The sequence below is a fragment of the Ictidomys tridecemlineatus genome, chromosome 2, assembly GCF_052094955.1.
Source record: "Ictidomys tridecemlineatus isolate mIctTri1 chromosome 2, mIctTri1.hap1, whole genome shotgun sequence".
Classification (NCBI taxonomy): Eukaryota; Metazoa; Chordata; class Mammalia; order Rodentia; family Sciuridae; genus Ictidomys; species Ictidomys tridecemlineatus.
In genome coordinates, this window is record NC_135478.1 from 159,216,145 (window position 1) to 159,230,918 (window position 14,774).

The 14,774-nt window shown below is 31.2% G+C and overlaps 1 protein-coding gene across 10 annotated transcripts in view; it reads left to right on the forward strand.

Annotated features, from left to right (window-relative positions):
• Positions 1-14,774, forward strand: part of Dgkb (diacylglycerol kinase beta) — a 651,708-nt gene that overhangs the window by 504,009 nt on the left and 132,925 nt on the right. For all 10 annotated transcript variants that reach the window (XM_078040040.1, XM_005328769.5, XM_078040041.1 and 7 more), the window contains one exon: positions 510-705. In XM_078040040.1, coding sequence (XP_077896166.1) covers positions 510-705 — 196 coding nt within the window. The remainder of the gene's footprint in view (positions 1-509; positions 706-14,774) is intronic.

Consider the following 14,774-nt stretch of genomic DNA (forward strand, 5'->3'; position numbering starts at 1 on the left):
TTTAAAACACTTTATTCTTTTTTGTTGTTGTTATTGTTTGTTTTGTTTTGTTTTGTTTTAAAGATGTAAGCCATGATTCAAGAATTCTATTTCTTTATTTTCCCGAATAGTGCCCTTCAATGTGTTACAATATGTTCTGAATAGGTGTCAGGTGACAATCATTAAAATTTCTTCTTCAAATTTGACCATTCTTCCTACAATCAACCTCCTTGTAACATACTGGAAATTTGCAGCTGGATACACATTTGTAGACACTAAACATGTTTCTCTCGGAAGTTTTCTAGTGATTTAATTTTATCATTTTTTAAGGATTATTAGTGATAATAAGTTAATACTAGTGACTGATTTATCTTTTATGTTGATATTTATAATAAGCATTTAGGTATTCTTGAAAAGCTTATTTAGAAAAGGTACAATGGTGAATTTAAAAGCCCTTATTTAAAGATAAGGAAAAAATCAAAGAAAGATAAATTATGTTCCAGTCTATGTTCCTTTTTTTTTTCCCCCAGTGTGATGGCGTACAGATTGACTTAATAAACATCTCTCTGGAAGGAATTGCTATTTTGAATATACCAAGCATGCATGGAGGATCCAACCTCTGGGGAGAGTCTAAGAAAAGAAGAAGCCATCGACGGATAGAGAAGAAAGGGTCTGACAAAAGGACCACACTCACAGATGCCAAAGAGTTGAAGTTTGCAAGTCAAGGTAAGGTTCCTAATAACTAACTGTCAAATTGCTTGTTAATCTGAATTCAAAGGCTACCTTTAAAGAGTTTTTCATTGCACTCAAATGTATATATTTATGCAGTAGTATTTTTCATAGTATCACATACCCAAGTTTTACTAAATTACACAATGGATTCTGAATATTTTCCTTCCTTGTTCTCATTCTTTGATTAGGGTTTTTCCCACAAAAATTAAAATGTGTGCTATATATATAATGGATAGTAAAATAGGATAGGGTATTCATTAGCTCTTCTGGAATGTAATCATCTTAGTCAGGATGTACGAATTTAACAAGGACCTAGTTTAGGCATGTCTAAGATTGAATCCTAAGAGGTTTTGTTCTTGTCTTTCTTCAGTCAGGCTGTGATACTGAACTGTCTTACATTAAACTGTTGTTCTAAGAACCATATATCAGGGAATGTTTCAATGTTCTACAATAAATTATGACTATCTGCTATTATTTTTCCATAGAGTTAGTAACACGACACCTGGGAAACAAAGAGCAAATACTAATAAAATAGGATACAATGACTATGGGGAAGAATTTTCAACTCCACTGTAATATATTTCACAGTGGGATATGACATCTAATTTTTCTTGGTAAATTTTATAAACAAAGTAATATCTTTGTTCATAAAATCTATAGGAATTTAAAAAATCAATAAAATGAATGTATATAATGTTTCTTTTTACCATCTACAATTTACCTACTACCACTGATTGCCTTAGAAATAAGACCACATTGTCAAAGTAAAAAAATAAATAAAATTTGAAGGTAGTTGGTGGACTTGTGGTAGTAAATAGCTCTATGTTGTTGTTTTTTTGAGGGGGGTAACTGGTAATTAATTTAGGTGTCTGCAATAGGCAATGACTTCTGTTATACAGAATTCAGTATCATGATGAGAGGGACAAGGATAGATGGAGAAAGAGTTGGGTATGCTCTAGAAGGAAAAGGTTATTAAGACCTGACAATGACTAGAAGTTTTGATTCCTCTGAAATGTAGAAGTAATAGTGAATATCTATGGAATTCAGTATAAGCAAGATTTTAAAAAATCAATTAGAATACTTTATACTCAGAATGCAATATAACTATATGAAAATATGGACAAAATAGCACTTTAAAGGAGACATACCTAGAAAAATTGAGAGGCTTGCCCTATATGAATTAATAGTAAGTAGAAAATAAATATGATTATTAGCTTTTAGAAGATATTGACATTAATATTGTATTCATATTTAAATATCATCTTAAAGATTAGTAGAGTTTAAAAATGTTTAAAATTTTCTGAAAATTAGAATTAGCCTAAGAAACATACTAAGACCAAATTATAAAGTTTTCTTTTGAATTCCACAGATTGCACTATTATGTTATATATATATATATATATATATATATATATATATATATACACTCCCTCTTTCTTTACAAATATTTTGTACTAATCACATATAAACTAATATATACAAAAATATTATTGGTTTGTTTTTCTATTTGACCACTACATTACAATATTAGGCAGATCCTTTGCTTGTACACATTACAGTATGTGTCCAAATTGGTTCCCAGTGGCTCAGCTGCCTACATTCATCCACTGGAACTTTCTAAGAAACAGGGCTGTACTCTATCCAAACAAATATCTCTATGGACATATGTGTGTGAAGCCCTGCACAGAGCTGAGATTCTATTGGCCTGGCCTTACTAACTCTGATATTTATATGATTTTTTTTCAAGAATGTATGATTTAAATAAAGCCCAGACAAACCAGTCACAGCTATTATCATTGATTCTTACTGCCATAAATGTAGGAAAACCTCTCTATTCCATTTCTGCCTTTTTTTTCTAATGTGGAACTATTAGATCTAATTTCCCATACACACTGAGAAAGAGGAAAGTGGGAATATCCTGGATTTGTGAGTCAGGAATACATTTTTGTAAGTGTATCGTTTTTGAAGGTCATTGTATGACTCTTTAAAAATTTATCACAAGTTGCAACTAATTTTTTACTATATTTTGGAATGGAAACTTTTCCCCCTAAACTTTAGAAAGTATTTCTGTGTGGTGGGGGAAGAAGCATATAACTAAATTCATGTGATAGAGCTAAGATATTTTATTAATAAGCAGATTGATATGATATTAATAAAATGTGTACACTATATTTTAAATTTATTTAAATAAATTTCATAGACCAAAGGTGCAAGATTAAATTTGGTTCATCATATCCTCAATATCTTCAAGCTATGTGTGATCTGGGACTCTTGAACAATTCACTAGCTTGCAATCTTTGAAGATATTCACATAAGATTGTAACATTTTTAGTCAATAAATTTATTTGTTGTAAATTATACTGTTGACTTAATTCAAGGTTGAATAAAATTATAAGTAACTCATTGCATTATATTATCATTTCATTGAAATATACTAAAGTATTTGGACTCAATTCTGAAACATATTTATGCTCACATTCATCTAAATCAGTAGGGATTTTCTGTGTGTGTGTGTGTGTGTGTGTGTGTGTGTGTGTGTGTGTGTGTGTTTATAAGTATAGTAAGTGTATTATATAAAGATAGCATAGTCTTTAAGTAAATCTGTAAAGTAAGCCAAGTTGATTTTCAATGCTCCCAGCCTTAATATTTAATCTTTCCCATGTCTTTTAGTTGCTGAGTTCATCTTTACCTCCCCCTCTTCTAAATTAACCTCAGAAAGATGTCTAATAAATTTCTTCACATTAATGTATAAATGAATGATTGCACATGGAGGTAGAGGTATTTGCATTAAAGAAATAAAGGCCTCTAGCTAAAACATTATTTTTCATACTGTGTTCCATTGAGTTACAACTGTAATTCTTCAGCAGCTCTATAAAAACTTGGGTCAAACATGGCCGTATTTTGAAACATGAAAAAAGTCTTTAATGAAAAAAAATAGCCTATGTTATATTCTATAAAAACACATTGCCATATTATTCTCAAATGATTAACTTGTGTTACCAGAAAAAATCAGCTTTCTCTGGCTTTCCTCTTTCTCTGCTTCTTTCTTCTCTCTAGTTAGAAAAAAGGAGTGGAATGAAAGGGTGTGTGTGTGTGTGTGTGTGTGTGTGTGTGTGTGTGAGAGAGAGAGAGAGAGAGAGAGAGAGAGAGAGAGAGAGAGAGAGAGACAGAGAGAGAGAGAGAGAGACAGAGAGAGAGAGAGGGAGAAATAGATGGATTGAAGGAGATAAAGAAAAATATACATGCCACACATATACATTTGTGTACACACACACATACACACGCACACACACACACATATAAATAAATAACTGTGGTATTGATTGGAAAGTGTATAACTCTTCAGTGGTCATTTAAAAGAACATGCCTTTCCATATTTAATGAGAAAAATGCTACAAATGCACACATTACCACCATAGTGTATGTGAACTCAGTGGAACTAAAAGACCAGCAAATTCAGACACATTTTTTGGCACAAGAACAAAACAGCACATACCAACCAGCAGAAGTGAAAACAAGGTTACAACACCAATATTTTAAATGAAAACAAAGATCCTTTTTAATAGCATTTTTGCTCATAAAGAAATTGCATTAATTAACTAGCTCCAATAATAGGGTTATACCAAAGTATATCACAAGCATGCTTTAGTCAGAGAAAATTTGATTTAAACATATTCACAACTGTGGCTAAGGAGCCAGGCATGAAATTAAAAATTTTAGGTCTTTATGCAGAATAAAATAAATCCTACTAATTTAAACTTTAGAAGAATATGAACCAGGCAGAAGTAACATTATATAATAAATTTCTGTTAACTAAAGTGGAAAACTTTAGATTACAAAAGCCACCTTTGAAAACTTTGGATTACAAAAGCACCTTTGAAAACTACTTTTAAATTTTTTAATTTCTTCATTTGTTCTTATTAATTATATATGGTAATATAATGTATTTTGACATGTTATACATATATGAAATATAACTTCTCACTCTAGTTATACATTGTACAGAATTACATTGGTTGTGTAGTCATACATGCACATAGGAAAGTTATGTCCAAATCATTCTACTACCTCCTATTCCCATTCCCCTTCCCTTCCCTTCATTCCCCTTTGTCTAATCCAAAGTACTTCTTTTCTTCCCTACCCTGTTCAACAAATATATGAAAACTGTTTTTTAACCAAAAGTGAGGACCTTTTAAGGAATGTGACCTATTTTAGTTCTAATTGATGTACCTTTGAATAGTCAAGTTAAACTCTTACACTTTCCACTAATGGAATCAGAATGTGACCAAGTAAGATGCAAAAAAGTTCATGTACTTAATTATATATCTGCATCAGGATAGTCCTAATACCATGCAACCAAAATAAACTGTAGAAATCTAAGAAAGGCAGGATGGCTGTAACATTGCAACTGACTTCATCAAAATAGTCCTATTATTCCCGTAAATCAACTAACTGAAAATGCTAACAACTTGAACCTCTGAAATGTATTTGTACAAATAAAATTTTGATTTTCTCTTTTATTTACTTGTTTTTAAAATATTGCTTCATTTGTTTAAACAAAAGTTGTTGACTGCTTTAAAAAGTTTGAAAATGACTGAGCAGAAGTAATTACATTCAAACCATAGAGTTTCAAGCATTTGCCAGAAGCTAAGGGAGGTGCTGCCAAGAGCAGCTGGACTTCCTGCTTGAAACCTCATTAAGTAGATGTCTGTCTACCCTGCACATAGTATAGCTAGCCAGGTACTTGTCACAGGAAAGTTTATCTTAAAAACTGATTAACATATTATGTCATCCAGGAAATTTTCAGTAATTTCATTCACATTTAACAACCCTATTTTTTTTTAATTTGGTCAGAATTTATCAAAGCCCACCAAGCACTCATTCATGAAAACTGAGATGGTTTAGCAGGTCCACAAATACTTTAAAGTTTACTAGTTTCATATATACTTACTATTATAGTTGTCTTCTTTCTGTTAGCAATGCTGTTTTAAATTATTATTTATAATGGTAATTGCAATTTTTCATTTGACCTAAATTCATTTAACTGAAAATAGAGTAAAACAATTAAAATAAATAATAACATAGGAAGTAATTACATGTGGCAAAAATTATGAAGGTGGGACAAAACAGATTAAAGTTTAGAAAACCGAAACAGGCAACTTCTACCACCTTTTATCTTTGACATAGCTCCAAGCATGACTACTTAGTATAAAAACTATTTTTATTCTTTGTCGTCTTCTTGCATAAAATTTACTACGTAGTGATTTCCCAAGAACAAGCTTTTCTAGATACTTTATACCAAACCTGCCTTTATCACACCTTACTTGATTTCTTGGAGCACTGTGTATCCATAGAAGACTATATCCCTGTTTATTTTTTATCTATCTGATGCGATGTCAGAGTATCTCTACATCAAATGGCTTTATCATTACAGTTTTTTTAAAAAAATTTCCAGAAATTAGGAAGACAAACAAACCAAAACAAATCAATCCAAACCAAATTGATCAAAGAGAATGAATTAGAGAATGTCTGCAAGTTTGACAAAATTTGAATTTCCTTTTATCTCTGAAGAGTAATACTATACATAATTTCAATATCTTCATATTGAAAATGAGGGTGATGATCTCTGGAAGAGGTGAGATTAATCTATGTGTTTGTACACAGTATTAACCGGAGAATTGCACAAAAATCATTTAAATAGTAAAACTATTACTTGCAATACCTTGCAGAAGTTAGGTATATCAGAAAGTTTATGGTAATGGACATTTGACATCTATTATTACCAATTTTTTCAGATATTTCTATGGGTTATTTAGGGTAACTTAGAAGGCAGTGTTTTAAGTTGTCTAAATATAAATGCAATATTCGTTTTAGAACTGTAGATGATGTATTTGGCATTCAAACCCCAGCAAGCAGAACAATTTCCAAGCATTTAAATTCAGTGATTAAATCAATTAAATTTAGAAACAAGAAAAGAATTTCATGTAGCATTATTATACCTGGATGTTAAATTGTTGAAAAAAAGATCATGGTATTTGAGATGTTTCATTTCACAAAAATATGTGCATATTCTAATACCAAGATAATTGCATTAGTTGAAAATAAATAGATTCAAACATTTGCTACCTAGTAACCTTTAAGATAATTCCAAATGAGTTCCTAATCATATGTTTTTCAATCGCCTCTTTTGAAAAATTTCAGAAATGGACAATCAAATAATCAAATATATGCTTAATAAAGCTATCTATATCAGAATTGCTGCTTGCAATTAAGATTATATGATATATCTGGGTGTCTTAATGTTATGTAACTCATAAGTCTTAATGTAAGTATGCCTTTAAAGTTTATAAATCAGTAACAAATACTTTTGTCTTGTAACACAGAAGACAATTCTTTTACATAAAAATATAATAAAAATATAGGACCAGGTATAATCTTTGGTCTAGCTATGTGATAAAGCATATAATGTTATTAAGAAGCATTTTTGAAATTTCTACTTGTACTGTAAAAACTTCACACAAAATGCTAACCTCTGGGAACATTAAAAGCAGAAGCCAGAAATATGAATAAATTAATATTTAGGGACAACTGAAAATAGTGGAGGACAATTTTTAGAATACTCTTTATGTTGCTTCTGAAGCTGTATAAAATAACTTTATGCTTTTAAGGCCATTATTATTGTCCCTTTTTCTCTAATTTAACAGTCCAATTTTTAAAAATCATACATTAAATATGATTCTAAAACCAAAAGCTGACATCTGGTAGAATTCTAGAACTTCTTATGGTAAAATTGGTATAGCTGCGAAGTCATTTTGTATTGAAAATAATAGATAATTATTTAAATAGGAAAGTTCTGTTTTCTAAAACATAAATTAAATCACTGCCCTTTAGGTTTCACTCCTGAAAACAAAAATGGGTAAAATCTAAAAAGATAAGAATGGCTGAATAAATGAATTTGGGAAAATGTGCAAAGAAATGTGCTTTGTGTAACAGCTGCATATTGAAAAGTATATGATTTATCAGTCAATCTAATAGGTGCAAGGGTCCAAGGAAAGGGACTCATTTACTTAGGGCTTTTAATGAAACCCCAAGCTGTTTAGCTTATATGGCATTGAAGGCAGAATACCTTCTTTGTTTTCAAAATGCTAAATGCTATCCTGAGCCATTGCACATTTCTAACAATTGATTTTATTGTAACTTCAAAACCAGATGGAAAATACAAATGTTTTAACATGTCATTTTCTGTACATGTACATGTCTGATATTGGTGATAAAATTATCATATTGTTTCTGTGACATTATATGTCCAGTCTTGTGTCTGTTGAAAATAATGGCAGGTTTTCTACCCAGGTTAAGGCTGAAAAGTAATTTTAAGTATATATAGGTTGGTTACACAGTGGTGGAAATACAAAATAGATTTTCAAGTTAAATAAATATTAGTTCTCTACATAAGTTTCATCCAGTTAAATAACATTGTAGAATCTGAATTCAAATCGTGTCCACAAAAATTTTATATCTCAAATATGAGACCATCCATACAAATTTTCTAAATATAAAGTACTATAGTAACCTTGTCCTTTGAGGGTAATTATTTGAATATCAGGAGGTAGATGTCCCCACGGGGACTTATAATGATTTTTTCTATTATCAAGAGACATGACAATAACTTAGGGAGTACTTTAAAATTATAAATGTGAAAGAACTCTTTAAGAAGGCATGAAATTAACTACATTGTTTAAAACCTAAGTCATGGTTCTATTTTTTTCCGATCGCTATTAAATACCATGTTTTCCTTTCCATTAAGGTGGAAAAATTAACCACTATTACCTAGATGAGAATTCATATTCAGTTATACCATATTGTGGTTTGGCATCTCATTTAAATGTTTGAAGTAATATCAGGGAAATTTTGAACTTTGAACTTCACCTTTTTTTATTTACAATTTTTTGATAACCTTTATGGATATAATAAAATGGCACACTCTATACCTGGTCCTCCTGGCACAGTTATCTAACTACCAAAAGTGCTGGGGGTCTCAGTAAACAGCAAAGAAACCTGTTTTTAAAAGAATTAAATTCTACCATTTACTTAATTATCTTTGAATAATTGAGTTTGAGTTAACCAAAGGGACCAACTTCTGGAGTCCCTTGCCATGAATTTAGTTTCCATGAATATCGTCATTTATTAGAGCTAATTAACATATGCATGGTACATTCTGGGATAGTATTCAGCCCAGTCCATTTTTTTAGAAATTGACAGAAATTTGTATAAATAACAGTCCGTTTACATTAAGTGACTTTTTTCTATCTTAATAAAAACAGTTCCATTATTCTTCCCTTGATAAACTATGAGTTTATAATGTTAGGGCTTCTGTTTTTTTAACATTTGTTTTAGGTAAGGTCTATTGTCTGCTGTACAGTATCAGCTATTAATCAGGTTAGGCTAAATATTGAGGCCTGAATATTATAAGGTGCCAGTCATTTGAAATAAACTAAAAGTCTACATGGATAAACATGACTAATTTAAATAAGCCCTGGAGAGCTTTTTTGAGAAAGTTAAAATGCCTGATGAACATGGCACTGTTATCTAATTATCCCATAATATAGCACAAAATAACAATCTCATTTCATCCTTTTATTTACAAAGCTGTTCCCATTATCATTATATTTTACCTGTTCAAGTGCTAAAAGATTATTCCTAGTTGAGAGATTCATTAAAAGAGAATAATTGTATTATATTTCACAGATTGGCAGAAAGAAAATGTATCTTTGAACAATTCCATTTCCCTGAACAGTTGTTCATTTCATAGTTGAAGACAGGTCTATTAAGTACTTTCTACCCTTTTTAAACATGTCAAAGCTAACCATTAATACTGAAATTAGTAATTTGGTTTTGATTTAATGAAAGAATTAGCTGCTATTTGTAAAACTCAGTTTCTATGAATGAAACACAAACATAACTATATTTTAAAAATATTTAATATCTAAAAGCACTAAATTTTTTCTCATGATTCATATTAATCTCCTCTGATAATCCTTAATATACTGATATTTTTCCCCAATAAATGCTTCTTTACCCAAAACACATGAAACATTTTATTACCAAGTGTATAGTATTCAAGTTTTAAAAATATCTTTGTAGAACAATAGTAAAAGAGAGAAAATCAATGAGTATAAGTGAATTCTAATTTTAGATTTCTTGCACCAAAGGATTATGGATTTTTTTAGTAAGGTCTTTAGTAATTTAAAGGAGAATGAGTACATTAAAATTCTCTTCAATAGAAAATAGATCTGAGATATATTTCATGTTCAAACATGTAGATCATATGCAAGTGGATACATACTTTGGTAAATAATTCAGGAAGAATAAAACAATATATTAATTAGTGATGGTCTGACCATACTTTTTGTACTTGATGGTAATGATTGCTTATAGTTTAGTCTTTTCTTCACATTATCTTGACCAGCTGACCAAGATGAAGCACCAGGATGTCTAGTGAGTCTAGTGAAAAGCAGGGAACCAATGCATGCATCTTTTACCTGATCCAACAGGAGGAAAGATGCTCTTTTGATTAAAAAATATATATATATATATATATGTATATATATATATATATTTCTTCTATCTTAATAAAAACAGTTCTTCTATCTTAATAAAAACATATATGCTGACACATGAGTAGTGCTATTTTGAATTACAGGTTTAATCTTAGGTTTTAATACATTTTTTAGTTAAGTGTTATTTTAGAATTATTCATTAATATGATGTCTTTTCTTTTGTTAATGAGGACTATTTTTTTTTATAGTAGTAGTAGGGATTGGACCCAGGGTTGTTATGCCACTAAACCACTGAGTTACATTTCCAGCCCTTTTTATTTTTTTAGTTTATGGCAGGGTATCACTAAGTTGCCTGAACTAGCATTGAACTTATGATTCTCCTGCCTCCGCCTCCCTAATAGCTGGGATTTCAGGCATATGCCACTGTATCTGGCTCAGTGGGTCTCATTACACACATAGCCTTATAGTTTTGTTAAAATCAACTTTTTGGATTTCTATTTGGATTTTTTTTGTTTTTTTTCTGTTTTGTTTTTCATTTCTGCTGTTTTGTTTTTGAATATTTTATATATGTTATCTTTGTAAACATTACTTTTCATCCAAATGTTCATTTAAAAATCAGCAATCAACAAGAAACTATAACAGGTGTTTTCATTCTTGAGGAAGCAAATGAATGTGATGTTTATGGCAGATATTGAAATTTAACATCCTTTGCAAGTCGAGAAACCATTCTGTTATCCAAACACTATAAAGAAAAAAGAATTGAAATAAGTGAATTTGTTTATGCATAAAACTTGAATTAAACTAAGAAAAATGGACACACAAAACCTCTGTTGTTAGAATTTGTAAATAAATCTGTTTAATAATGAGTACTCAGATAAAAAAAATCTTGCAGAGATGTGTTGGACGGGTGTGTGTGTGTGTGTGTGTGTGTGTGTGTGTGTGTGTGTGTTTGAAACGAAGCACAGAATAACAGCACTTGAATGCATATTGTTTTGGAAGTCTCCATCAGAGAACCAGGGAACCAATAGCAGTGATCCTTTAAGAATAATGTATTCTTCAGATTTCATCCCTATTCCTCTTCTGTATAAAAAGGCCAATCCTATCATGATTCCTGCCATGCACTGAACAACCCCTCCTGGATTGTCTCTTGTAGTACAGTTATAGTTATCCATGGACCAGGAGACAGTAGCTTCTGAAGCTATGGGGAAACTCAGTGAAATTCTGTTTTGACTTCTCATTCTTTTGTTGATTTGTTTTATGACTCCCCATGAGGTATGTGATAAAAAGTGGTTATCATTCCAGGGGCAAGAAAAAGGAGTAAACTATTATCACACCAAATGGTTTATGTTACCCAGAATTCTCTCTCACCCTATGATGCCTTCTGTCTACTTTCTTTTAAGTCAGTATCCCTTGATAGGGAAGAACTTTGACATGAACATTGAAGACAACTGAATTTTTTATAGATGAGCTTTAGTTTTTATTTTGCTGGAGTATAAGTTTATAGCTATAATCATATGGTAAAAAGAGGAAGAAATCTGTAATCTTGGGCCAATTATTAATTTGGCCACGTTTGTTTCATAACCTCTGTAGATGGAAACAAGCATTTCTGATTTGTCTACCACAGAGGATTATCTGTACATCTCAATACATTTTAAATAATAATTTACGGTGGAAATGTAAGATGCTCTAATTATTGTTCATAAAATTTAAAATATGTGAAAGATTCCACTCTGGTATTATTGAAGCATTTGGGTCACATTTGTAAGAGGAAGCAGAGGACTAGGGGTCATTCTCCCACTATTGAATCAATAGTCCTTCTAGGAATTAATCCTGGCACCACTGAATGATTAGAAACAAATAGGATTAATATTTCAGTTTATGTGAAAATTTTCCTTTCCGGAAAAACTGTATTATGATTAAAGTAGTGGAGTTCTCAAGTCTTAAAACATTTAAGGACTGTCCAATAAAGATTTAGGTCCTGACAGATTTCTGATCCACTTGAATTACTTTATTTTTCTACAATATTTTATGAAGAACGGAGCAATTTCTGTTAGAATATTTGTATCAATAAGAGTTTATTAGAATACAGTTGACTCTTTTCAGGTATTAGAGTTCTCAAAATAACTTAATAATGCATGTTATTTCTTTAAGTTTTCTCTGCCCATGTATTGCCTTTTCCTCACAGAGAATCATGGAATACAGTATTTTCTTCCTTCATTTCCTTTGTTACATGTCTAACATCTCTCACTTTCTTAAAATTGTGATGGCCCCAGTACTGAATCCCTAGGACCCACATAAGCAAATTACTGCCCCTACTGATCTTGCAGCCCAGTCCAAGTCACCTTAGCAACCAGTTTAGGTTGTCCCTGCTGCTCTTAAATTTCTGATGCCCTCTTGGAAATTCAATGTGTTGCTGGTGATACACAGAGTTGTTTCTAAGAGCATTCTCAAAAGTAGGCTCTATGGAAAATACAAACTGCCTAGCAAATTAATGACATTGTGAGGTGCTGCCTGCTGGGGTGAAAATAAATTGTAAGAAAAGACAGGGGACAGGTAATGGGCCCTAGCTATGCTGCAAAACTCTTTTCAAACTGGCACTGACTGTGCACCAATAGATGTGGCAATAACTGTCAACAAGATTTATGGTACTTTAATGTAGACTCAGTAAGAGAGGAAAGGTAATAGTAGTTCTATGGTTTTGTTTAAAGTTTAGTTCCTCCTGCTCCTGATGCAATACTTTTTAGGCAGTAGGGTCATGATCTCACTGCAGATTATTTGCAACTTTGAGGGATACTGAGACTTTGAATATGTATTCTATTGTTCTTGCATAAACTGTTATTGTTTTGTTGGTGGTGATTATATTGATGATTTTCCTTTTTTAATTAGAAATCAAAAATTCCCACAGAGTTAGAATATGCATGTCTAGGTTCTTGTAAAATAGAGAAAGTATAATGATTGTTCATATTCTTTTGCTATTTGATGATATCAATCACCTCAAATGTTATTGCCTGTTTTTCATGGACAACCTTGAGGTAATTATGTCTATAAGGCAATATAGCCCTTTACAGAATGACTCTCCCTTGTTTCCATTGTTGCTTGTGTCATGTCTTAAATATGACTGTCTCTCAGCAAAACTTAAATATGCATGTCTGTAATGTGCATGGAATTCATTTTCCATAAATGACAATAAAGGAACAGATTATGCTTTTAATAACACTTTTTTTCTCAACTATGTTCTTGATTAACTGATAGTTTCTATCTTCATTGGGAATTATGTGGGATTGATGAAACCTAAAGATTAAATGAAATGGGACTTTATTCTTGAATTGAGTAAACTGAATACCCTTGTGTTAAATCTGTTTTGTTTTTTTGGGTTTTTTTGTAAGCCTAGTGGACAGGCTTTTAAAAAAATCATTTTGAAATTTGTTTATATATATATATATATATATATATATATATATATATATATATATATATTTTAATTAGGTATCTATGAAAGCACAGTGAATTTTGATTCATTGTACACAATGAAACACAACTTTACATTTCTATGGTTGTACATGATGTAGGGTCCCACCATATATGCAGTCATAGATGTTCATAGGGTAATGATGTCCATCTCATTCCACCATCTTTCCTGCCCCCATGCTCCCTCCCTACCCTTTTCTCAATCAAAGTTTCTCCATTTTTTGCAATTTGTCATGTATATTTAATGGACAGATAACAGAGAACAATCATATTAAGACCATAAATGTCAATAAGTATGGAGGTTCTTTGCTCAATAGCTTAATATGTACCCAGCCCATCTGATTTGTGGCAGGCTTCCATTTCACTTAAGCCCACTCAAGTTCAAATGGCCTTTTTAATGCTCATGAAGTACACCAAACATTATACCATCTCAGAAACTGTATGGACATTCCCTCTGTCTAGAATATTCTTACCTCAGATTTTCACATGACTTCTCTTTTATTTCCCTCAGATCACTGAAAATAGGTTACTATTAAGTATACTCTCTTGAAATAGGATTACTTTGACCTCCTGTCAAAAATACCTTCCTATCTCTACTTCCTCTCCCACTATGTGTTATGCTTTCTAAAAGCCCAAACACTATAATGAACTATAACATGTGCAGAAAGGTGCATATATTATAGATGTACAATTGATGAATTTTGACAAAGTACATAGCCACTCTGTTGGATCAAAAACAGGACATGACCATGCCACAGAAGTCCCAATCACATGCTGTACTCAATATTCTAAATTTTTTCACATGGATAGGCTGTTCTAGTTTTTGAATTTTATGTAAACAGAATTATATAAGTTGGGCTTCCATAATTTCATATTTTTATTATTAAATAATATGTATAATGTGATATACATATTTTTACAGTGCAGGAGTACTGTTAACTCTACTTCTATGAATTTTCATGTTGAACATTATACATTTCTTCTGTGTACATACTGAGGAATGAAAATTGCTGGGTCATAGGGTGTGTGTATATTTAG